At 49.5% G+C, this 26,353-nt stretch overlaps 1 protein-coding gene across 1 annotated transcript; it reads left to right on the top strand.

The window, feature by feature from the left end:
• Positions 1–15,727: 15,727 nt before the first annotated feature.
• LOC136474478 (probable WRKY transcription factor 12) lies at positions 15,728–19,590 on the top strand. The gene is made up of 4 exons (XM_066472046.1): positions 15,728–16,221; positions 16,309–16,361; positions 16,469–16,642; positions 19,118–19,590. Exons 1-4 carry the CDS (start codon positions 15,904–15,906, stop codon positions 19,284–19,286), a joined length of 714 nt encoding a protein of 237 aa, XP_066328143.1. The 5' UTR covers positions 15,728–15,903; the 3' UTR covers positions 19,287–19,590.
• Positions 19,591–26,353: the final 6,763 nt, after the last annotated feature.

Below are 26,353 nucleotides of genomic sequence, written 5' to 3'. Positions count from 1 at the left end.
GGACCCGGGTTTATGAACCCAATAGGAGCCACCGAGCCCTCGGCGATTCAGGTAGAATTGTCTAGGGGATTTTTCTCTTGACAGCGGGTGCGCACGAGCGCACCCATGGGTGTAGCCAGCGAGCCCCCGGGTGATTCAGGTAGAATCGTCTGGGGGGGGTTTCGTGTTGCTAGCGAGGGAATTTATATTTTGACAGCCCCAGGGCGGTGTAGCCCCTGAGCCCTCGGGCGATTCGGCCAGAATCACCTAGGGGGTTTTGTTAGTGGGCATGAGTGTGTGCACCTTGGTGGGCGTAGCCTCCTCTTTCTAGTTTCTGACCCATCATTTCTAGGAGCATGGTCCTAGGCGTTTGGTCGTGGCTTAGGGATCGAGCGAGACAGACTCATCAGTCAGGGCGTCGGGTGTGCCAAGGGCAACCGAGGGATCGAGCGAGACCGACTCGTGGACCAAGGCGCTGGGCGCAACGAGGATCGGGCGAGTCAGAGTCGTGGATCCAGGCGCTAGGCGCAACAAGGGATCAGGCGAGTCAGAGTTGTGGATCTAGGCGCTGGGCGCAATAAGCGATCAGGTGAGTCGGAGTCATGGATCTAGGCGCTGGGCGCAATGAGGGATCGGGCGAGTCAGAATCATGGATCCATACGTCGGACATGCTGAGGGATTGGGCAAGTCATGGATCTAGGCGCTAGGCACAACGGAGGATCAGGTGAGTCAAAGTCATGGATCTAGGCATCAGACATGCTGAAGGATCCGGCGAGTCAGAGTTGTGGATCTAGGCGCTGGGCGCAGCTGAGGTCGTGCCGAGGTGTTGGGGCGTCCTGAGCCCCGTTGGGCTCGGTAGGGGTCGGTTGAGTTTCGTGTGTTACCCCGTCCATGGTTTTCTCAACCGAAGGGGCCGAGCTAACATCGCTTGTCTTGATGGCTCGAGTAACGCACTCGGTGAGCTCGCTAATGGGCACGTTCGAGTGAAATCCGGGTCCGTCGTTCGTGATGGGGTCGGCATAGCCCTCATGTGGCATTCCACTGCTCCTTTAACCTATGTCCCGGTAGATGCCTGGGTCATTCCAGAGACCGACCCAGGTGGCCCACTGGTCTTCCCTCGATGGAGATTCTGTGGGCATAGCTCGAGGTTAGGATCAAACAAGAAGGTTGAGATAACCCTGTCTGCTTCGGAGTAGACTGGGCAAGGGCTGTTGGGGCTTATCTACATTTTCTCCCCTGGCTCTATTTGACACAGGTGGCCTCGAGCCCTTCATGGGCTGACCTTCGAACCCTGGTCAGTCGTTGCTCATGTTGAATGAGGCAACTACCGTTTCATGATGCAACACGAAGTGTTGTGATGCATTTAACTGCATATGCGATGCTTTAGATGTATGGAATGAATGCATGCATGCATGGATGAATGTGTGAATGCGTGCATGAATGTATGAATGACAGCAGATGAATGAATAATTATATAAAGAAATAGTAGGGGTTGGTAATGTTACCTTGATGACTCGAGTGACGGAGTTTGAGGAGCTCCTATTGGATATGTCTGACCGGGATCCGTACTTGTCGTTCATGATGGAGTCGGCATGGCCCACATGGGGCATCCCTTTGCTCCTTACATGTCTCTTGGCGTTTGCATGAGCCATCCGATCGACTCAAGAAACCTGTTAGTCTCTCCTGGGCGGAGATCCCATAGTTGAGCCTTTCCAAGTCCCGCCTAAGAAGGCCGAGGGCCACCTATGCGCAGTTGCGCCTTATTTCTCATGCTCGGCGTGCAACAGTGGTGGGCCATACCTAGGCCACGTCCCATCTGATCAGGCGTCGTCTCGTCGGGCAAGGTGTGTCCCATCAGTCAGGGCACATCCCATCGTATCCCATCCTCATTGAATGGGGGAAGGGAGAGGGTTTCTCGCCCCAATCCTTTGCCTTTCCTCAACTGCTATGCCTTCTCCTTAAATAGGGGAAGGGAGAGGGCTTTTTGCTGCAATCCTTTGCCTATTCTCCAACCGCTGCCTCTCGTCCTTCTTCCTTCTCACCAAGAGTGCTTGTGTGCCATGGTGGTTCCTAAGTGAGAGAGAGGGAAAGCAAGAGGGAGAACTCATAGATCTGTTTGTGAATCCAGAGCACAATGTTGAGCTGGAGGCCATCCGAGGTGGCACCAGCTGCCTTCATTGAGAAGGGGCCGCTTCCGCTGAAGGAAGTGGCGCACTGGATCCTGCGTGGGCTCCTTAATTAGTGGTGCCTGGGGCTGTAGCACCTCAATTCGATTGGGGTGCTGCACGTCATCGATTTCATCACCGTCTGCGAGGCCTTCTTCGGGATGGAGCCATACATGGACTCTTTCCAGCAGATCTTCACCAGGCGAGCCTTATTGAAGGGGAAGCCGCCTAGGACCACGCCGGTGGGGGGTTTTGCCCCTATAGCTGCTCAAGTCGGCCAGTTCATAAAGTTTGATGAGATGTCAGAGACATCCTCCAGCCATGGTGGCCATACTATGGTAGGTAGCGTCCCTGTCCAGGGGCTACCCTATCTGTATGGGAAAGTCTGGAGCTCCATGTTCTTCTACTAAGCATCTATGGGTGCGATGCCCTTGAGGTACCCGTTGCGCTCACCGAAGTTGAGGGAGCAAAACTGGGCAGGGGCCCTTGCGGTGGTGGTTATGCTTGGTGGCAGTAAACGCTCTTGGATGATGCCCATGAACTTATGAACTTGTTGCGGTACTTGGTGCCTGCTTCCGAAAGACACCTGGACCTAGACTTTGCTGCTATCTACAGAGGGTATGCCGACGACTAGAGTGCAGACGCCATCTATGCGCTTAGGGAAAGTTTGCAGCCACATGCACAGTTTGGTGGCCAAGCAAGTCTCTATGTTGTGGGTGATGGAGGCTCGCCGTGCGAGCATGGCTGAAGGCATGCATCAAGAAGACGTCACCTAGCCTACGGATGGAGTGGAGGTTGGGTCGGAAGCTCCATCCGAGCTGAGTGTTGCCCCATTGGAGGGCGAGCAGCCTTCATCTTTGTCGGTCGTGTCATCAACCGATGCCACCGGGCGGCCATAGTAGAAGTACCCAGCAGATATAATAGTTTAAGTTCATGGGGGAGCCCACATGTGGATTGTTGTTTCGACAAATACATCAATTTTTGTTTTGTGATGAATTACTTCGTTCAGGGAAGCTTGTCCCATCTGTTCCTTATTTTTACCTTAACATAGCTTTGTTTTTATTCTTTCTTTTTTGCACCTACCCATTCCTCCCATAGGTTGCAGCCTTAAGAGCCCAGGCGTGGCTCACAAGGCTAAGCTGCTCATAACCGTAGGTAGAGGCGGGGTGCGATCGGTCAGAATGTTGAAACAAAGTTAAGTAAGATAATTGAAGGAATGGACTATCCTTCCATTCGGGTAAAAAATGTTTTACCATATGATAGTAAAAAAGAGGTGGTATCGCACCTTTGTGGAGCCCCCAAGCGACCCGGGCCAAAAGTGTTTGGGCCGAGGTGCTTTCCAGGAGCGAACATTGAATGAAAGAAAAGCGGTAGAGACCAAATTTTAGGGGAAGAAATGACATAATTGTTTGATGTTCCAAGTGTTGGTGAGAACATCGCTGTCGTCGTCCTTTAGTCGGTAGGCACCCGGTTAGCTCACTTCAGTCACCGTATAGGGACCTTCCCATGGTGGAGAGAGTTTGTGCTTCTCCTTGGTCGATTAGGTCCTTCGAAGCATGAGGTCTCCGACCTTGAGGATCCTTCCTCTAATTTTCCTCTTATGGTACGTACGGAGAGTCTGCTGGTAGCAAGCAGAGTGGATGACAGTGGTCTCATGGGCCTCCTCGAGTAGGTCAACAACATCCTATTGAGCCTCTACGGCTCGATTGTGGTCGAAGGACTTCACTCTTGGGGCACCGTGGTCGATGTCGGGGAGCAGCACTGCTTCAGCTCCATAGGCCAAGAAGAAGGGTGTGAACCCTGTGGATTTGTTTGGGTCATTCTCAGGCTCTAGAGGATTGCTAGGACCTCTGCAACCTATCGCCCAACGTACTTGTTGAGTCAGACAAAGATGTGTGGCTTAAGTCCTTGGAGGACCATGCCATTGGTACGCTCGACCTGACCGTTAGTACATGGATGCCCGACTGAGGCCCAGTCGATCCTGATGCTATATCCATCACTGAAGTCCAGGAACTTCTTCCCGGTGAAGTTAGTTCCATGGTCAGTGATCATATAGTTAGGAACACCAAACCAGTAGATGATGTCGAGGAAGAATTTGACCGCCTCTTCCGAGCGGATATTGGTGATGGGCTTCGCCTCTATCCACTTGGTGAATTTGTCCACTGCTATGAGTAGGTGAGTGAAGCCGCCTAGGCCCTTTTTGAGGGGTCCTACCATGTCAAGGCCCCTGTGGGGTGTACGACCCCGGATAGCCATGCCAGATCACATGGGTTGCGTCCCCAGGGGTGGCCTAGCCCACAAGACGAAGCCTTGTGGGGCATGACTCTGCTCGGTGCCTCCTGCAAGACACCGGGAAGATATCCTGAAGATACAACGAGATCTGTTAGGATATGTATGATCCCAAGATTCCTATAATTAGTTATTACTTTCCGGTTATCTCTTAGATCTAACCGACTTGTAACCCTACTCCCCAGACTATATAAGGCGGGCAGGGACCCCCTCCAAACTCATGCAATATCATACGATAGCTAATACAAATCAACAAACCACAGGAGTAGGGTATTATGTCATACTTATGGCCCGAACCTATCTAACTCGTGTGTCTCTATTACCTTCTTGTTCTTGATCTCACGCTCCTCTACCGATTAATCTACCTTCATGGGATACCCCTCGGAGGACTGCCGATGATATTTTGTCAACAGTTGGTGTGCTAGGTAGGGGTGTGCGTGCTATTTCCTTGTCGAACAAGATGGCTTTTTCTATAGGCTCTTCATCCCTTCTGCAGCCTGGCTAGATCTTCATGGTCGGATCCATCTCGTGGATCATCAACGTTGACAAAGTCGGAGAGCTCCTCAAGCCAGGGCAGATTGGTTCTGCGCCAACCACCCCTGCACCTACTACTGTAGATCTGATCTCAGAGCCAATTCTGAGGTCTCCTTCAGCAACAACTCGTCGTCCGCTTCCTCGCTACCAGAGGAGGCAGATCAACAATGATGATCTGATCGAATCCATCAATCGGGTCGGACTGAAGCTCACCGATTGTCTCTCCATCACTGAATTGGCCCTGGACACTCTGGTTCAGCGTCGACCACCCTCTAATCCAGATCTATCAGAGGCTACTCGGGAAACTGCAGGGGTTATGGCCCTACCCTTTGGGTTCACCAACGTCGCCGCTGCTCACCAACGCGCCCCGAGGGGCAAACTCACCAACCAGGTGGAGTGCAACCATCTACTCACCGACCAGGTCGCCGTCTAGCTTCTGCCAGCCGTCAACATGCTACACTTAGGTTGGAGCCCTAGGGAGCCCCTCCAGACCATCTTAGAAGAAACTCCATGCTCTGAGTCTTAGGGCTCTATGGAGACCCTCGCAGAAACCTTCTCTGAGCAACTCCTCCTTCCACCCTTTTGGGGTGGTGCGATCTTCAACATCAGCATCGATAGCCCTCCTCAGAATGGCAAAGCTGAGGAGGAGCACGTTGCTCGGGAGAACCAGAATGTCAACCACACGCAGTGCCAAGAAAATGAGGCAGCCATTGCGAGGGCTGAGGCTGCTCAGAATAATCGACTCGATTCACAAGGAAGACCGCTCTCGCTCCACCGCAACCTTGATGAAGAATTTCTCCACATTGACGGCCATGACGTCTTCAAGACTCCAAGCGCCAATCTGGCAGTAGCCACCAATGAACTCACTCATTTCCCTCAAACGCCCGAGCTCACCAAGATCACTGCCATGCTTAAAGCATCTCACTGTTAGGTCAATGAGATTCGCAGCGATCAGAGACCTTTGTGCTCTATGAGCATGATTCACCGATCAGCTGCGCCGAGATCCAATCACCGCCCTAGTCAAAGTCGTTTTGCCGACCAATCGCTACCTCTCTAGGGGGAGCCGAGGGTCATTGCGTCGAACACCATCGCCAACATGACCAAGAGGTCAAACAGGATGCTCAAGGGCACCTCAGCAACCTTTGGGATGCACGACGGCGTATCGAGCAACGTCGCTTTAGTCACCACGAAGATGAAGTGCATTGCTGCTAGGAGTATGAGCAGGAGTATGGCAACCCAGACTCAGCCCTCAAGCCTATCCCTGACCACAATGCTGCAGACGACAGTGTCGACAACCCTAAGGGGCCTTCGGCTTTCACAAGGGCACTCCAAACACTTTGGTGGCCCCGTGGTTTTAAGATCACTAGGGTCGAGCCCTATGAAGGAAGAATGAACCTGACATAATGGCTACAGGCTTACGCCACTGTTGTCTGTGCCACCGGAGGAGACACCAGCGTCATGGCGAATTATCTCCATGTCTTGCTCACACCATCCGCCATGAGCTAGTTTACTAGGCTTGTGCCAGACTCCATCAGATCCTGGGAAGAGCTGAAGAAAGTCTTCACCGACAACTATATGGCCACGTGTACTCGACTCAGCACCAAGCATGATCTCAGCTGCATCAACCAAAAGCCGTTCGAGCTCCTCCACAGCTACATCTAATGTTTCTCTGAGATGAGGAACTCTATTCCCAACATCATGGAAGCTGAGGTCAACACTGCCTTTATCCAAGAACTCCACCATCGAGAGCTCCGCTCCAAGTTCAACCGCAAGCCGCCCACCGGCATGGGTGAGATGATAACTATGGCCAATTAGTACGCCGACACCGAGGAAGCCGAGGCGCACTTCAACGAGGATGCAGGCACTCATCGCCCGTCTCACCACTACGATGACCGCCCCGACGATCGACGCCATAGCGACCGCTGCCCCGACGACCGTAGCTACCATTGCAACAGCAGTCGTGATCAGACAGGAGGACCTAGGCCTGGCCAAAATCGCTACCGCCGACCAGACCACATAGTCGCCGCCATCAGTCAACCTTGCAACAAGTGCAACTACGATGAACAGTACCAAAAGATCCTCGACGACCCATGCCCTCTTCATAAGAATGCCAAACACAAGATGAAGGACTGCATTGGTTTGGCTAAGGAGTTTCAGGACAAGAGGCTCGATGACAACGCCAATGATGGAGCTAGAGGTCACCGACCACCTAGGGGCACCAACAATGCCTTTTAGGACCACGATAAGGTGGTCGCCACTATCTTCGGGGGCCTTGCCTCCACTGAGACCACGAACAGTCAGGTGATGGGGATGGTTTGGAGCTCCTATGCCAGAAAATAAGTTTGCTGAGCATAGAACTAGCATCCCTTGCACCTACGGATGACCTCCTCTGCATCTCGTAGTGTGGTGGGCTAGTAAAAACCTTGGTGAAAGGATTTTCTGACCAGCGACCTTGGGACTATGTGATGTCCGCAGATTCTGGCATGGACCTCGAGGAGGAGTTGTTTCCCTTGGTTGGTAGGGATGCACTTCATGAGTACCCCTAATGGACTTCGCTTGTGGAGTTCAACACCCATGGCGATGAACGTCTTGGCGCATCGAGCGATCTGTTGAGCTTTAGTTCTTTTGGGTGGGAGAACCTCCTTAAGGAGGTAGGCGAAGTAGCGACGCTCGCCAGTCAGTTTGATCGAGTGCCAACATGGCGACATCAGTGGGCGACATCATCATGGAGGCACTGGGGTCAGAGCCCCCAAGTGCTAGTTTAGCATTGGGGTAGGAGCCCCTGAGCACTGGGTTGGCGTCGAGATATGTCTAGATCAGACCTTCCATGATGCGGGCAGATGGCTCATGGAGGTCATTGATGAAGACCCCGCTCGAAGACGAATCCCGCCTAGCGGCCAATTTTTGTGAGAAAATTGGCGACATCGTCGTCTTTTTGGGGGACATAATGCAGCTCAATCCCCTAGAATTTGTCCTTGAGCTTTCGCACCTCTTGGTAGTATGCTGCCATGAGGGGGCTTTTGCGGGAGGACTCCTTCATGACCTGGTCGACGACTAGCTCCGAGTCACCATGAACGTAGAGTCACGTAGCTCCAAGCTCGATGGTGATGCTCAGTCCATTGATGAGGGCCTCGTATTCTACGGTGTTGTTTGAGGCCGAAAAATGAAGGCGGATGGCATAGCGAAAACTACTCCCATCTAGGGAGATCAGAACCACCCTAGCCCTCGAGCCAAGCACCATTACGGACCCATTGAAGTACATCATCCTGTACTCGTGGGTGATGTCTGGGGTCGGTAACTGGACCTCCATCCATTAGGCGACAAAATCCACGAGAGCCTAAGACTTAATAGCGGTATGGGGGATATACCTGATGTCGTGGCCCATGAGTTTGAGTGCCCACTTGGAGATCCATCTTGAGGCATTGTAGTTGTGGATAATGTCTCTGAGCGGGTATGAAGTGACGACCATGACTTCATGGTCGGTGAAGTAGTGCAGGAGCTTTCAGGTCACCATCAGCACAGCGTATAGGAGTTTTTGCACCTAGGGGTACCAAACCTTGGGGTCAGTGAGTACCACTCTAGCGAAGTATACGGGTCGTTGGACCTTAAGGTGGTGTCTTGGCTCCTCCCTTTTGATGACTAGGGCGGCGCTTGCCACGTGGTTGCTTGCCGTGACATAGAGGAGGAGGGGTTCTCCCCGTTCGGGAGCGACGAGAATTGGGGCCGATGTCAGTGATGCTTTGAGGCTCTCCAAAGCCTACTGTGCTTCCTCAGTCTAGACAAACATGTTTGTCCTTTTGAGTAGCTTGTAGAGAGGCATCCCTCGCTCGCTGAGCCAGGAGATGAACCAACTCAGGGCGGCCAGACAGCCGATGAGCCTTTGTATGCCCTTGACGTTGCATATAGGGCCCTATTGGAGATGGCCATGATTTTTTTAGGGTTGGCCTCGATACCATGTTCAAACATGATGTATCTAAGCAGCTTCCCCTTCGAAACCCCGAAAACACATTTTTTGGGATTTAATTTGATGTTGAACCTTCGGAGGTTCACGAATGTCGCGGCCAAGTTTATGATCAAGTCACAAGCTTGAGCCATTTTGACCACTATGTCATCAACATAGATGGTGATTGCTGGTTTCGGTAGCTTAGCTTGATCAAGCTGATCGAGCGGGTCGATTTGATCAGCGAAGCATTGCTGAAGGCACCTTTGGTAGGTGGTGCCAGTGTTCTTCGAACCGAAGGGCATAGTTACATAACAGTACAAACCATACGAAGTGATGAACAAGATCGTGAGTTGATCAGTCTCTTTCATCGTGATCTGGTGATAGCCTGAGTAAGCATCTAGAAAGGAGAGGATCTCGCATCCTGAGGTGGAGTCGACTATCTAGTCTATGCGCGGCAAAGGAAAGTGATCCTTTGGACACGCTTTATTGAGTCTAGTATAATCAATACATATTCTCCTTTCCCCGGTCTTCATTTTAACAAGAACAGGATTGGCAAGCCAATCGGAGTGGAATACCTCTCTGGTGAATTTGGTTGCCAAGAGTTTGGTGACCTCCTCGCCTATGGCCCTATGCCTCTCATTATCAAAGCGGCGTAGGCGACCTCCCATGGTATGCCTGGCATATCAGAAGGTTTCCATGCAAAGACATCATGATTAGCGCGCAGGAAGTCGACAGGCTCGCATTCCTATTTGGCTAAGAGCTGGGTCCTGATCCGCACCATTTTGGTTGGATCAGTGGGGTCAATCCCCACTGCCTTGGTTTCCTCGAGTGGGTGGAAGGTCGTTGAGGAGGTTGGTTTGTTGTAGTCCGAGACTGTTGGGGCCGACAACTCCCCGAGCCATGGAAGCTCGAGCGAGTTGATGATGGCAGTGGCAAGCTTGAAATGCTCGTAGTCGTACATGAAGGCATGCGAGAAGGTGCTACCCACAGTGATGATGCCATTCAGTCCTGGCATGTTCAGCTTCAGGTAGGTGTAGTTGGGGACCACCATGAACTTGGCGTAGCATGGCCACACCAAGATGGTGTGGTAAGACCCTAGAAAGTCCACCACCTCGAAGGTTAGGACCTCCGAGCGAAAGTTGGCTCGGTCACCAAACATGATGGGCAGGTTAATCTACCCGAATAGGTATGCCTGCGCTCCTAGGATCACACCATGGAAGTGAGAGCTCGCCGGTCGGAGCTTCGACCGAGGGATGCGCATGGCGTCAAGGGTGTCAACGTAGAGGATGTTGAGGCCACTGCCTCCGTCCATTAGCACCTTGGTGAGGCGCTTCTTACGGACAATGGGGTCGACGATGAGTGGGTAGCATCCTGGTCTGGCGATGTGAGATGGATGGTCCCTCTGATCAAAAGTGATTAGAGATTCCGACCAGCGAAGGAAGGAGGGGACGGTCGTTTCGGCGACGCACGCCTCTCGGTAGCGCATTTTGTGTTGGCGCATGGAGTAGACAGCATCGGATCCCTCGAAGATCATGATGCATTCCTTGGGGTCAGTGAAGCAGTCGCCATCCTTGCTCGTCGTGCCTCCTTTCTTGGCTACTACCTCCTTGCCTTTTCCTTCTTTTGGCCCTCCAGCCTATCGCAGGAAACGCTTGAGGAGCTCGTAGTCCTTATAGAGGTGCTTGATGGGGTAAGCATGGTTGCTGTAGGGGCTATCCATGAGCTTATCGAAGTGGTCAGGCAAGCCCTGCTGGGGCTACTTGGTCGCGCAATCAGCTACGGCGACCAACTTAGAGTTGGTCGGTCGGCGCTGATCCTTTTTGTTCTTTTTGCCCCTCTATGTGGTGGGGCCCTCATCTTGGTCCTCGTGCTTGGCCTTGCCCTTGTCCTAGCCTCTATTGAATACTGCTCCAATTGCCTCCTCGTCGGAGGCGTGGTTCATGGTGAGGTCGACCAGGTCATGAGTGGTACGGGGCTTTAGGTAGCCAAGCTTGTGGATCAGGGACTCACAAGTCGTCCTAGAGAGGAATACGCTGATGATGTCCATGTCGACGACATCAGGTAAGGAGTTGCACCGCTTTGAGAACCTACGGATGTAATCCCATAGGGACTCACGGGGCTCCTGCTGGTAGCTCTTGAGGTCCTAGGAGTTTTTAGGGTAGACATATGTCCCCTAGAAATTTCTGACAAAGATCATCTTGAGGTCCACCCAGTCGCAGATGCTGTCATGCGGGAGGAATTTGAGCCATGCTCGAACATGACCCCCCATGCAGATGGAGAGGTACTGAATGATGAAGTGATCATCATCCACTCCCCCGACTTGGTAGGCGAGCTAGAAGTCTTCAAGCCATATACCAGGATTCGTCTCCCTGGTATATTTGGCGATATTGGTCGGTGGTCGGAAGCGCTATGGGAACGGCACTCTCTGGATGCGCCAGCCAAAGGCCCATTGTATCAGGCCATCCGGGCTGGGACTCTAGTCATTGGGTCGGTGACCACGCCTAGGGTGTGTTTCATCGGTCCCCTCGATGGCCCGATCAGAGCCCATGTCATCTGCTCTCACCACCGCCCGATGGACGTCATCGTCATGCTAGGCCCGACGCCAGTTGTTGATGACGTTGCGAGCATCTTAGTTTGGTCCAAGGCGTTCACACATAGGCGGTCGGTGTGGAGCAGGCACCAGGTTAGGCCATGGTGCAACTATGGCCTCCTGTTCCATGCCTGGTGGCTGCAGCGGTGAGCAGATGGAGCGATTTTGTCTAGTGCGTCCCCACTCCCCTAGTGGGGAGAGAGACCGTGAGTCGGTGGCACGATGCGGAGCTCTTCGCCTGTTGAACAGCGGTGGTTTCCACCAGTGCCTAGAGGTTCCGGTGGATCGCCTATTCCTAGGGGTTGTTCGGCTCGAGAAGGTCACGTAGGAACATCGCCGCCGCGACGATGTTCTGGCTAGCCTGAGCAAACTGTGGGGGATCGTTCCCCCTGTCGATGATGTTGCGCTGGACCTGGCGGGCATGACCCTAGGCACCGCTCACCGGGTTATGCTCATGGGGCACATCGTGGTGCGTTGAGCGCGCCGACGCAGGTGGTGGCTGGTTCTACCGCCTTTGTCGTAGCTCCTCACCGTGCGCCTAGGCACACGCGAGGCCATCCACGCGAGGGTCTGGAGGGGTGTGGGTCTGTAGAGACTCCGCCACCACCGGCGGCTGTCCCGGAGCGTCTGCCATAGCGCACTCCCAGGATAGAGGGTGGCTGGGTGCCGCGACATCGCCGATGCTGGAGCCGTCACTCTCAACATCGTCATCCATGAGATCGTAAAAAGAGGCAGGAGCGTAGCTCGCCATCCCCAAGAATTCAGATGTGAGAGGGGGCGGCGTCCGCATCCTTCGAAGCCCCCAGGTGTACGCATCCGTGGGGGACGCGAGGCCATAGGGGAACCAGTCGCATGGCGGTCACGGCAGAGGCAACAGGGGTCCCTCTTGAGAATCGACGAAAGACAGTAAATAGCGAGTAAATAACAAAGCGTACGTTACTCATAGTTGGGTTTGAGCCCTATGCGGGCTCGAAGCGAAGCGTAGGCGCCTCGTCGTTGAAGTCACCGAGAGTCCTGGAGCCGACGGAGGGTCCGGAGGACAGGCGCCGGAACAAGTGCCTCCTCGCGGAGGTGTAGCACGCCGAGCCGGTCGGCGACGAAGTCCAGGCTTCCGAAGACGAAGGCCTGGGATGGCTCAAAGATGGGTGGAAGCACATCCCAATAGGTGGAAGTGCGGGAAACTCCAGTGAGCCGAAGCGAGTCATATCGCTTGAGCCTGTCATGGTGAAGATGGCAAAAAAGTGGTCCATCCGATGACCAAAAGCGTGAACGTACGATGTCTTCCCCACGGACGACGCTAATTGTCGGTGCAGAAAGTGACCAACACATAAATATTTATAGTTTTGCCATACGTTGTGATCGGATGTGGCCTAGCACTCATTGACACAGGGTTTATACTGCTTTAGGCAATGTGCCCTACGTCCAGTTTGAGTTGGTCGGTGACTTTATTCCTGAGCCCAGGTGCTCAAAGTTTGCTGTGGGGTTACAAACGAGAGGGAGAAAGATGGGGGGTGCAAGAGTTCCGGTCGGACTCTAGACTGAAGGGTCAAGAGTGACGGGAGCTCCTACGTGCGCTAAGTATTTGAGCGTGTGCTCTAGTGTAGCTTTAGAGTGTCTAAAACTAGCAGAGGGTGAATCGATCGTTGGTTGTTCGAATCAGTTTGAGTCGTTGGAGTGTTGTCGATGGATCATGTTTGTGAGACCTATCTATTGGGAGAGAGCGCATCCCCTTTTATAGATGAAGGGGACGACCTTACAAGTGAGTGAGAGAGAGTACATCTACTAAGTCTTGTCGCCCACACCGTCAGGATACAAGATGATTGTAGGCGCCCACAACACTGTTTTTGCCAGACACATGTGGGAGGATTTTACCGCATTCACAATGTATGGCAAATGACGGCAACCACAAGATTGTTGATGCCCTAGAGGCATGCGGGGGTTTTACTGTGTTCGTCTGGTATGGGAATTGATGGCGCCCATAACACTGTAGGGCAAAACGTCGGCGCCCACAACACTGCTTGGGTTCTGATGTGCCTGGAAGGTTGCAGGGCACCTTTCTGACATGTCCTGTCGGTACTGTCCTGCAGGTGTATAGGGTACGATCCTTGATTTTACGGTTGACTTGAGCGCCCCGCCTTACTTGCTCCGTCTGTTTCCTGGGTCCTCACCCAGCGGGCCTCCCCGGTCGGTTGGTCCCAGTCGGCTCCGACTGCGCCAGTCGGAGAAGAGCTGTAAGCAGAAGTTCGGTGCATCCCCGGTCGAAGACGCGGGTCGGAGTCAGAAGCGGCGTTGGCCAGGCCTTCCGGTCGGAGAAGCGGGTCGGAGCCGGAAGCGAGTGACGTTCCTCCTTGGCTAGGCCTTCCGGTTGGAGAGGCGGGCCGGAGTCGGAAGCGAGCATTGTTCCTCCTCGGCCAAGCCTTCCGGTCGGAGAGGTGGGCCGGAGTTGGAGGCGAGGCCTTCCGGTCGGAGAGGTGGGCCGGAGTTGGAAGCGGGCGCCGTTCCTCCTGGCCAGGCCTTTCGATCGGAGAGGCGGGCTAGAGTCGGAAGCGGACGTCATTCCTCCTTGGCTAGGCATTCCGGTCGGAGATTGGATCGCCCTTCTGGCCTGTCGTTAGGTATTTGGGCCGGCCCAGGAGTTGCGCGTCGATATGCTGGGCCAACTTTTGCTAGAAAGCAGGTCCACGAGGAACACTGGATTTATGAACCCGACAAAAGGATTTACAAATTTTGTCAACTCGGTAGCACTACCAAGATGGTGTGATGGCATATGGCATCATATCCATACAGGAAGGTAGTAGCGTAAGGCGAGCTGACTGCATTGATGTCGTTAGCAAAAAGAAAGAAGTGGGCAAGGATATGTGGGTGAGGATGAAATCTGGATCGACCTTGATAGATCAAGGTTGGGGGGGGGGAGGAAGAGTATGCTAGGGACAATTATAAGGGCAGCTCCAGTGTCGCGTCAAATCATGCGCCTCGAACAAAAGTAGAGTTCGTTGCCTCCGGTGTACGCATCGACTTGCGGGAACTGAATGGAATTAAAAAAACACTGTTTATCAGCAATGCTCGCGAGAATAGGGGAGTTGTGGGAGGCGACCTGTCCGAAAGAATTCGCCCCATTCGCTTGAACTTACCAGGCTGGCTTATCAGTCATGGTACAAGTATTTTTCTCTCACAACTAATCAGCTTCAGCCGGCTTATCAGCCGTAGAAACCATCAACCGGTGCGACTCATCTACAAATTGCAATTTTCTTCACATAGTTCGCTTGTGGCCAACACTGGAGCTGCTCTAAGTGGGTTAGGGTTGAGGCTGCTGTATTTCATTGAACGATGAAAAATGGCACTATATATATGGAAATAAATGTTAGAGAAATAGTACTGCTATTGTAGCGAAGTATCGACGTGGGTGTCTAGATATATTTTCCCTGCAAATTAAAGCAATAGAGCGAAATGGGTGGCTATTTTTTCGGAAGGGTTAGGTGGAAAAGCTAGCAAAACCTGCCCTGACCCAGCCCACTCTGAACACGTACCCAAGACGGTGATGATTCAAAGGAGAGGAAAGGCCGGACTGCAATGTGCGCGCTACAGAGATACTGAAAACGAGTGAACCGGCCGGCCAGTGCATGCTCTTTTTGTGAGGAGAGCATCCTATAGCTAAAAGGACATGCATGTAGATCGATCGGTCGATTGGGCAATCGATCGCAAGGGACAAAAGGTACAAATCAGTGCTATCCCTGTACGCTGAACAATCGCTGCAATAATATGTGCCCTGGCTGATGAAAAGCCTTTAGTTTGCTGCGGTTGAAGCGCCACTGAAGACGCAATTAGCTTGAAAGAAAGCTGATCGAGGTAGTAGAGAAGCATATGCATGCATGCAACGACTGATGATCATCAACATTCAACAGTTAGTTTCCCCGTGCTTTTAACAGAAACGAAACGTGATGATCGAATTGTACTATATAGTTAGTTTCCCTTTATTAATTACATCAGCGCGCGCATCTATGATGATAGATGAGATAGAAATTTAAAAAAAGGCAGATCTCTGACAGCATATGAAAGCTGCTGATGAATTAGCACGCACTAGCTGGGGCCTGCAGGGACAGGCCAACAGCTAGTACTGATGCAAGTACTGTACACTACAGCACAACTTGAGCTAGAGGCCCTTTAAAGGGCTTGCCTAGGCTAGCTGCTTGCTCCGGTACCCATAGTACTCGATCCTCTGAAGCGGCCATATAGCTAGCCCACACCACCACTAACCCCAAAGCATCATCGTCATCGTCAACCTTATCGTGCACAGTTATTGACACCAAAAGGAGAGAGATCCATTCCGATCCATCCTGCGAATTTTCTGCCCCTGCCGCCCAACCAAGAACCACACTTTGATCATCAATCGATCGCTAGCGCATATGCAGGCATATATGGAGGGAGGGCAGTTGAGTGCTTGCCTTCCTGGCTTCTTTGTGCCGGATCACTACGCCGCCTTCCCTCTTCCTCTCCTGCTACAACTCCCTAGCCAACCAAACAACAAGCTTTTCCAGATGCCGTTTGTAGTTGACCAGGAAGAGACCAAGAACCATGGCGGGATGCTCTCCTCCGACCATTGTGGTGAACTATACCCGCTGCCGGCACTGCCCTTCGTCAGCAGCTCCGGCGCCGCCACCGCAACAGCATGCGGTGGGAAGCCTACGGCCGGTTTCATGCCCAGTACTATTGGCGCTGAGGAGGTGAGGTGATCTAGCTTAGCTTGAAGCTTTTCTGTCGTCGGCGACCTTTCTTGCTTGTTTCTTATGAGAGGTTTCGTTCTTCCGCAGGTCTGCACCTCGGTGACTACTAAATTAGGTTGCAACGAGAGTAATAGCACATGGTATGCTCTCTTGTAAATGTTTCTGAAAACTTTATTGGCTATAGTTAATTAGGGTACGGTTTGATGGTGTGTGAAGCTAAGTGGGGAAGTGGCGTGTGATTGTGCAGGTGGAAGGGCTCAGCAGCTGCGACGATAGCGGAGAGAGGGAAGATGAAGGTGAGGAGGAAGATGAGGGAACCGAGGTTTTGCTTCCAGACCAGAAGCGACGTGGATGTACTGGATGATGGCTACAAGTGGAGGAAGTACGGGCAGAAGGTTGTCAAGAACAGCCTCCACCCAAGGTATCTGCAATAATCCAAATCATATTCCATGAATTAATTTGATTTAGAGGTTGTTATCCATGACCAGCTCTACTAATTGTACACACTCCATGCATGCATGCGGCATGCCATGCTTTTCTTTTGTTGGTTATGAATATGTGGAATCTGTTCATCAAAAAATATGTGGAAGCTAGCAGATTAACAAGTAAACCTTAGATGATTAATTTTATAAGGATCCAATAACAAGTATGTTTGCTTCACTCCAAATGCATGCTAGAATTAATTCGAGTTACATTTCATCTCTATTTTTGCAGAATCATACTACTATATATATAGGACGAATAATGTTCTCCTTTAACACGGTTACAAACACATTTATGCTAATAACAACTAGCTAGTAGTTTGTGATTTAATTCCTATTATTCTATCTTACGGTTTTCTTTCTCCTCTAGAATTTATTTAAGTGATATATTAGACTTCTTAATTGAGCATATAGCGAATTGTATAATGAGTGAAATTATTGCAAGAGGTAGCATCATATATGTTGAAGAAGAAAACCAAAGAGTGGGAAACGAAAAAAAGATGTGCCAGTGCATATTAATGGCTGATCGGTCGAGTTAGTTCTGAACCGTATAGGTGGGATAGACACTTAATTAGATAGTGGATCAGAAGTTCAGTCTTTCAGATGATAGTGTCCCATGCCTGGTCTACCCTAGGCTACAGCAAACAGGTACGAATGAAGTGTGTGCACATGCACATATATGCACACACAGACAGGTGTATCAGAACTGTCCCACAGTCTCTAGATCCTAGCTTGTGTAGTTGTGTTTCTTCAAAGATCAGATGCACACACATATATAGCTAGCTAGATCGAGCTAACCTAGCTAAGAGATCTATATATATGCACCACGATGATAATCATTTAATTTGGTGTAACCTACAAATGCACAGGGTCTGAATACTACAATCTTGATTATTATTGCCAAAAGAAATGCCTTAATAGATGGTCATGTTTGGTTCTTTAGACGCTCCTAAAATTCTTGTCACATCGAATGTTTGGATACATGAATGGAGTATTAAATATAGACTAATTATGAAACTAATTAGCACAACTTGCGACTAATTTGCGAGACGAATCTTTTAAGCCTAATTAGTTCATGAGTTGGACAACGTTGTGCTACAGTAAACATGTGCTAATGACAGATTAATTAGGCTTAAAAAATCATCTCACAAGTTAGCCTCCATCTATGTAATTAGTTTTATAATTAATCTATATTTAATTCTCCTTATTAGTATCTAAACATTCGATGTGACATGAATTTTAGAAAGCGACTAAAGAACCAAACACCCCTAAATTTAACACTTCGAAACACAGAATTAATTAAGTTGATTTCTACTGTATGAACTACCTCTGGTCACTTGATGCTTTGACCAATATCCAATCAGTCTTTTGAAACTTGACTGTTTTATAGTAGTTTTCAAAGTATTCAGTTTGCAAGCGTAAAAATCATGCATAGATTCATCTTTTAAAAATCGCTTTGATTATCTCATACCTTTTTTAGATTATAACTGCTTCCTTTTGTTTGAAATTACAAGGCATCATATAATTTGTTCAAATATATAGGTAAAGTAGTGGCCAATGTTTCACCTCGGGCATTGTTTGGATGTAGTCGGATTCACATTAATCCATGTGTGTTGGGATTGATTGGAGTGGAACTTAAACTAAATTCCACTCCAATCTACCCCCGCACATGTGAATTGAGATGAATCCGACAACATCCAAACAAGGCCTCCAAGAGCCTGTTTAGATCGGCTAAAACTAACTGTTAGCCGCAGCTAAAAATTAGCGTGCTAACTATATGTTAGCAAGTGCAGATCTGTAGCCTCAGCTATCCCTAGCAATGTACTGCTATTAGCTCTCTTGTTAATTAGATGGTTATCCCTAGCTAAGGGGCAAACAACTAGCCAGCCCTAATAATAATGTTTATACATGACAATTAATAACTTACAGGTCTTGATGAATAATAAACTACGTATCAGTTGAGAGAAGAAGAAAATCAGAAATATATGATAACCCAGGTAATGATCAAATATATCTATATATGGCAGGTAAATGCTCCTATCATGGATAAATTTGCATGCATGTATCTTATTTAGAGTAGGGAAATTAAAATTTAAAGATCAATACGTTGTCTCGCTAGTAGAGACTATATATCTAAGTAAATAACTAAATACGTATCATATTAGTCATCTTGCCTGAAAAAATATATGAATTTTGTATGTTTCCTTTAATTACTATGGAGAAATGTGAATCTGATCGAGACGACTTATTAGATGTGAAACATGAACATGCCGAAATATGTATGGGCCCAAGCCTGAGGGAGCTTAATTGCTGTTCAATATATATATATATATTATAGAAGGTATCCTCTATATATCTGATTAACGCCGGCGCGCGCCTTGTTTCGCGCTTGGCATGTCATGTGCATTATGCAGGAGCTATTTCCGGTGCACTCACAGCAACTGCCGCGTGAAGAAACGGGTGGAGCGGCTGTCGACGGACTGCCGCATGGTGATGACCACGTACGAGGGCCGCCACACGCACTCTCCCTGCAGCGACGACGCCTCCTCCGCCGACCACACCGATTGCTTCAGCTCCTTCTGATGAATCTATCTGTCCCAACTACGACCACGATTGAAGCTGCCGGCGAATCTCGCAGTTAAGTAGTTCTGAGTTGATGCAGCGAGGTCGATTGAGGGCAATATATCTCGATCTTCAGTTTTAACGGATGGATGACCCAACGCGATCGATGAACCCGTGTCATGCATGCGTACTACCCATCATGCATGTATGTAATCCGATGTGATCATCCGCCACCGTGCAAATGATCCATCCGTCGATGTATGCGGTCATGTAGTATTATGTCAAATAAAGCTACACTTATTTTTTCACTTAGCACGTTTTATTTCTGCGTGTATGCTATATATATATACCTGCTCCAGTGAATTCCTGATATCTTGCAGTGGTTATTAACCATGCATGCTGAAGTGCAGAAAGAAAACAAGCACACAGGCATGACTGCAATGTACTGTATATGACCACTCCAGTTGGCCGGCCAATATATGCGTCATGCGTGTTATGAAGATCGTACTGCCTGCTGCTAAGTAACGTTAGAGACGTACGGTACTGCTCCGGCCGGCTGACGTCTAGCTGACAGGACAAGAAGAGCTAGCGGCAAACACACACCATTAGTTTGCATGTACACCCTGCGTTCATGCACGCTAATGATTGTGGAACAGGCGCACCGGCACCTGCTGCACTGACGACCGAAAACGAACACGGGCTCCCAAACAAAGCACCATTAATTCGGGCGTGGTTTTCTCTTCATCTTCAGAGAGAAGAAAGGCATGGCTGATGGCTTTGCAGGGTCATGATATATAGGTGCAAGTGCGACCTGGCCTGGTCGTCAGGTCCCCAGATATATATGGTCGCCGGAATCATTGTGAAATCCAGCGTGTGGCAGGATGCTGCATGGATATGCATAGCCTCATCCTCCATCCATCCATCCATCCATGCCGCGTATAGGCGTCGTATGCAAGCAGCGGCTCTTTTGCAAGGGAAATGCTAGCGCACAGATCGGACGCCTGCACGCACGCATGACAAGCCTACCCCACACTTAAACACCCCCCCCCCCCCCCCCCCCCCATCCCCATCTGTTCGCCCCGCTCCCGCAAACGCACCCCGGACTGCTGGTCCCAGCGCGCCGCACGCCACGTCCGGCTACCGGCTTGCTGCGCCCCTGACTCAACAAGAAACATGTGCAACATGAAACACTTGAATGCAACATACGTAGATGAAACATCTGGAATATACACTTGCAATATATGTGTGAAAACATATGCTACATCTAGATAGAACACTTGCAACATGAAAACACTTGCTGCAATAGAAGACTGAAATAGATGAAACATTTTGGAACACATAGTTGCAACATATGTGTGAAAACATATGCAACATCTATATCAAAATGCTTGCAATATACGTCTGGAAAAGATGAAAAAATTGAACAAATGCTTGCAACATGCCTCTGAAAAACTTACAATATATGCAACATCCACTGATCTACTTTTGCAATATCCATATGAAACAATTGCAACGTGCCTCTGAAATGTCTGAAACAATTGAAACATACATTTGTAACATAGGGGGAGAGAGAGGCCTGGGACGGTCAATTCCGACCGCCGGGGTGGGATCCGGCGAGCGGCTGCGAGCGAGCACCACCCAGCACTAGAACCAGCGGCGCGCACGAACACCACCACCAGCGCCAACGGCACCGGGCTTGGCTCGGCGGCGACGGTGGGGCATGGGGGGCAGGGAGCGCCATGGCCGCTGGGGTAGGGGGGAGCTCGGTTGTCGGGGTGAGAGAGGGTGCCACCGGGGTGGGGATGTAACACCCCGGTGTTATGCCTGCATTTAGGCACTGCAAATCATACATATCATGTATCATCAAGCATCCAAATCATACATGCCTAATCATGTAAATAACAACTGAAACACTGCTTCGAAACATATGAAACATGTTCGTGAAACGTCAATGTTGCATACACCTGTTTAAGAGTTATTTTGCCCTGATTATGTTGCTAGGCTAGTAAAACATGTTTGGCTATCATGGTAAATCACCTAGAAATGTTTAGTACAATTTTTGGAGCAAGGTTTGTATTTGAATTATTGCCAAATTTTGCTTCAAAAATAATTTCCCAAAAATTAGGGTTTTGAGTTAAACATTTACTTTGATTTTATAATTCAAAATCTAGAAAGAATTTGGCTTTGGTCATAAAAGCAAAGTGGTAGAGAATTACATTCTAATCAACTTTCATTTTTGGTACATTTTCAAAAGATGTCATTTTCTTGCTCAAAATGATATTTGAAAGATGGTATTTGAAAAATTCTTGAAAATATTAATTGAAAAAGGGTTTTTCTCACTTCGCGGGCCGCCGCCTCGTTTCCTGGCCCACGGCCGAAAGCCGGCCCGGCCTGCAGCCATGAGCCTCCCACGCCAGCGCCGCGCGCCTCGCCAGCCCAGCCCAGCCCAGCGCCGCGTCTGGCCTGCCTCTGCGCTCGCCCGCCCGCTGACGCGCCGCGCCGTGTCCCGACCAGCAGCAGAGCTTGCCCGCCGCGTGGCGGCCATGCGCCGTCGACGCCGCCACGCGTCGCAGCCGGCCTATGCCCGCGCCCACGCGCCTGCCTACTTCTGCTGGAGCCGTTGCGCTCGCTTGCACTCTCCCGCGCTGCCTCTCCTCTCCGCAAGCGCCGAGCTCACTCACTCTCCCCCTCGCCGCGCCACCGCACCCGCCGGCCAAATTCACCGCGTCTCCTCCACCTCGGCCAGCAATCGCGCGCCAGCAGTTCCGCCTCGCTCTCCGGCACGTGGTGCTCGCGCTTGTGCCGACTGATTGAGCCCAGGTAGTGCCTTCTAGCGCCTCGCCACCATCGGCCATGGCGCCGCCGTGCTCGGCCGCCGTGGAAGGCACCCTTCCTCCTCTTCTCCACCCTGCCTAGCTACCTGCCCGCCTTCGCCAGCTTCTCACGAACCGCATGCTCCCGCTAGCTTGCCCTGGCACGGTCGGTGATGGCCACCGGCCTCGTGGCCGAGCCACGCCGCCGCGGCGTCGTAGCGCCGGCGTGGCCTTCGCCTCGGCCGAGCCAGGCCAATGAGGCCATGGGCCGAAGCCCGGCCGGGCCACCTCCCCCTTCCCTTCGCTCGGGCCGTGCAGGCCAAGTGTGGCCGTGGGCCGACTGATTCCCACGGGCCGGCCCAGTAGCAATAGGAGGATTCGTTTTCAATTTTTCTTTATTATTTGAAAATAGAAATGGTTTGGAAAATGTTTGGATACTCAAATTTGCTCCAAATCTGTTGAAATAAATTTTGCTAGGTTCCTTATCATCAGATCTACTTGGGAAAATTATTGCATGTCATTTTTGAGATACTTTTCTGTAGAACTTTATTTAATCATGGATATTGCTGATAACTTGAAAATATGTAGAAAAACCTTATAAGGCTTCAGAAAAATATGATTCCTAAGTTTGTTGATCTTCTTATGTAATGTACTTCCTAGGAAAAATATATTTCATGCATGTGCTGTGGGAAAATTTTGAGGTGTAGTTCAAGTACCTTTAATGGCTGATTTTTGTTATTTTAGCTAGAGAGCAAACTTTGTATAAAATATGCATGTGATAATTTTTGTACAGTAATTGTATGCTATGAAGAACATAGGAAAAATACTAACTCTGTTGTTTGACACTTTTCACAGTACAAAGTATTTTTATGTTCATAATCATGCCATAGCTTGTTATTTTTGTGTAGGCTAATCCACTTATTCAAATACCATGAAAATCTGATAGTAGACTACTTAGGGTAGTACTGTGCTGTAGTAATTTTCTAAGATTTTTCTAAGCAATAAAAATAGATGTTGCTATTCAAACCTATTATTAATTAGGGTTTAATTAAGTGTTGCCTTAGGTGTGATTAAGAAATTAGTAAAGCTTTGGTGTATCTTTGAAGCAATTTATAAGATGTGTTGATTTAGCATATTAGTAGTAGAAGAGAATGCAGTAGATGACATGTGCTTGTAGTATGTGTTCTTGGATGATGTTGACTACCTTGCATTCAAACATATCCATTGTATTCATCTCATTCGATGCACCGATTGCATAAGCGCTTACGCACATTGCATCATATAGGATCGCAAACCGAGAACCCAGTCGTCATACCCGAGGAGCCCGAGGAGCAGCTCGAGGTGCAGCCGCAGGAAGTGCCCGAAGCCGATGAGGAGGACGTTGAGGAACTTCCCGAGTGCTCCTGATCACCGCCCGAGCTCCTTCGAGAGAGGCAAGCCCCGGAGCATTTTCTCTCTGATTTGCAATTATTAATTCAATGCTTTACTTTAATTGATGCATTACGTTCAGGAGTTGTTTGCAACCGTTGCTGCATTATACCTTGTTTACCTTTAGTTATACTATATCCTTGTTACCCTGGTATCCGTAGTCGAGTCAATGCTTAGCTGGCTTAGACCGGTAGAAGTCGGGTGATTTCCTGTCACCTGCGAGCTATAGGTGGTTACCTGGATCTGCTTGGATGACTATGAAGTCATGGTATAACTAAGTGTTAAATGAAGTTGAGACCGGACGGAGACTTACAGAGTTTTGGACTGTAGTGCTTTCCGTCTATGTCGATTAAGGACCGACCGTTGTTGGGCCTCGAGTCATGTTGAACGCATGCCTTACATTTAGCTGGCCAGATAAAGTACCTTCCGACCGCGAAGCTGGGAGATTATTTGGGCCAAGTAGATTGCCCGCAGCGTACTGTGCCGGAGCAGGTGTGGTAGGACACTGGGGCGAGATGATAAGACCAAAGTGCAGTCAGTCGGCCCCCGGGTACATGTGGTTCCTGGCAAACTCGAGATTCCCGGATAGTTGACTCGATGATCAATACCTCACTTTAGCAGGTGAGTGAGGTTTGTGTAAGGAATAAATCAACAGCTGGTTAGGAATCGATTCGAATCGCCATCGCTCCTGGATAGTGAGCACTTGACTTGAGTGACTTCATCGTAGTAAGTGTTTATGGAACACTTGGATAGTTATAATGAATATGACAATATGGAAGTTGTTTAATGATCATTGGTTATCATTATCTGCTTAATCACATGTTTGCTCTAGTATAGGTGCAAATCTAGTCGACAGGTTAATAACAATTAACTTGACAATAATGCTTTTGAAAAGGATCTTGAAATGCTAAAAATGCTTCTTTTTGCTAATGAGTCAGCTACCCTACTATAAAGCCCTTCATAATCCTTGGTGTCATTTATTTTCGGTTATGTCGGGTAAGTCTAGCTGAGTACCTTCTTGTACTCAGGGTTTTATTCCCACTTGTTGCAGATGGGCAGATGTATTACGGCTACTGTATCAACTACCTTTATCCTGCGATGGGTGATGCTTAGGACCATGGGCATGGTCATTCCTTACGTCTCGTCTGATGCTTTTGTTGGAGATGATCATTCGCTGGCACTGTATTTGAACTCCGTGTGAGTGTGTGTGTGGTTTGAATAAATGACTTCCGCTACTTTTATTCGAACTTGTTTTGTAATAACTATGTTGAAACTCTGATGTATCTGAGATTGCAAACTTTTATGTAATATATGATGGTGATCACTAAACTTATTACGATCTTGGCTAGAATGGAAGTTGGTTTGAAATCCTTCGTGATTTCACGGACTACCGGGTTATACGGGCTTAAGTTTGCTAAATCGTCTGCTCTGGCGGATGATTTTCTTACTTAATTTCATATAATTGGTCGGTTCTGTTACAGCTGGCATCAGAGCATGGTTAGCGTGTTACTGTTCACAAGTGTATTTAAAACAAAAAGGCATTTAGAAAATGTGATTTTCAAACTATAAAGTGTGCCAGTGATCATATCCTTTATGCCCAGTTAAGGACTCTAGGTGGCTTAATTAAGTACTGACTTGGGGTTCTTGCATCATATTTCTCTTTCGTCGCTCATACGGCGTGCTATTGTATGAGTGCCACTTGTTTGAGTGGTAATGTATGGATCAATTGCCTCTACGCCTCGGTAAGTGTGAGTTGTGAGAGCATGATCGGATACACCGCCGATCTAGGGTGAATGCTTATATGATGCTGGAGTAATTACATGTTCTACGCATGTTTTACAAAGGTATCTCATGTATGGGTCTTCTGTCTGTTGAGGCGATGTCGTCAATAGGACGATGGTTCGGGTAGTTACTACCGTTGTACACGTATCTGGGGATTCATGTAGAGCGTGTAGATAGAATTTACTGCTTTTATGCATTCATTGGGAATTGGGCTGAAATGAATCTTCTGTAGGTACATAACAACGCTATCATGTAGAACGTATTAGCTACGTATTTGAGAGATCGTGTGTATACCACCGAATTCGTCATTAGAAATTATTCATTTCATAAGTTTGTGAGAACGTACGGCGCATACATACATCATATTACTTGTGCATTTCATTCATGTCATGCATTCCTCCCCTTATAAATTGATTATCTCCTTTTGATAAAAGTTGTATCACCTAAAATATGTTTTCCCTAGGGTAATAAAAGAACTTTTGCTACAGATGGCCCGCACGAAGCAGACCGCCCGTAAGTCCACCGGAGGAAGAGCACCTCGACGTCCGTTGGCCCTGAGGGAGCACCGCACCACGGACACCTTCTTGAGCGAGTTTGGCATGCCGACCTTGCTTTGGAGAGTGCTCCATGATGTGGGGTACCCAGAGGGTCAAGAGCCGGTGTACTCCTAGAATGAGAGCCAGTTAGCAGAGGATGGACTCGCAGTGGTAGAAATCACGGTTCCTGCTCTTGGTGATGCTCCAGATTAGATGGTTGGCACTTGGAGTTTGAGGGTCGCACTCCTGCTGAGGGTGCAGAAGGAGCAGCCTTCCGTGTCATCAAGGATATTATGAGCAGATTTCCCAGTGAGCTTGCAGCAGCTCTAGCTGGCACTTTTCCTAGGGATGATCCTCGTGATGCCATTTGGGTTCAGCCTCAGGGAAGTGCATTGGTCAGAGGTCCAGCTGAAGGACAGGCTAGCGACAACCAGGCAATGAGTGCTATGTTCACCGCCATCAGAGCGTATGAGGGTCTCGAGAGTACCTACTGGACTTTGACTGGCTTGCGTGGTCAGGATAAGCTCAA

This window comes from Miscanthus floridulus, chromosome 8 (genome assembly GCF_019320115.1).
Source record: "Miscanthus floridulus cultivar M001 chromosome 8, ASM1932011v1, whole genome shotgun sequence".
Lineage (NCBI taxonomy): Eukaryota > Viridiplantae > Streptophyta > Magnoliopsida > Poales > Poaceae > Miscanthus > Miscanthus floridulus.
Note: the sequence above shows the minus strand (reverse complement) of the source record. Positions and strands in the feature narration are given on the sequence as shown.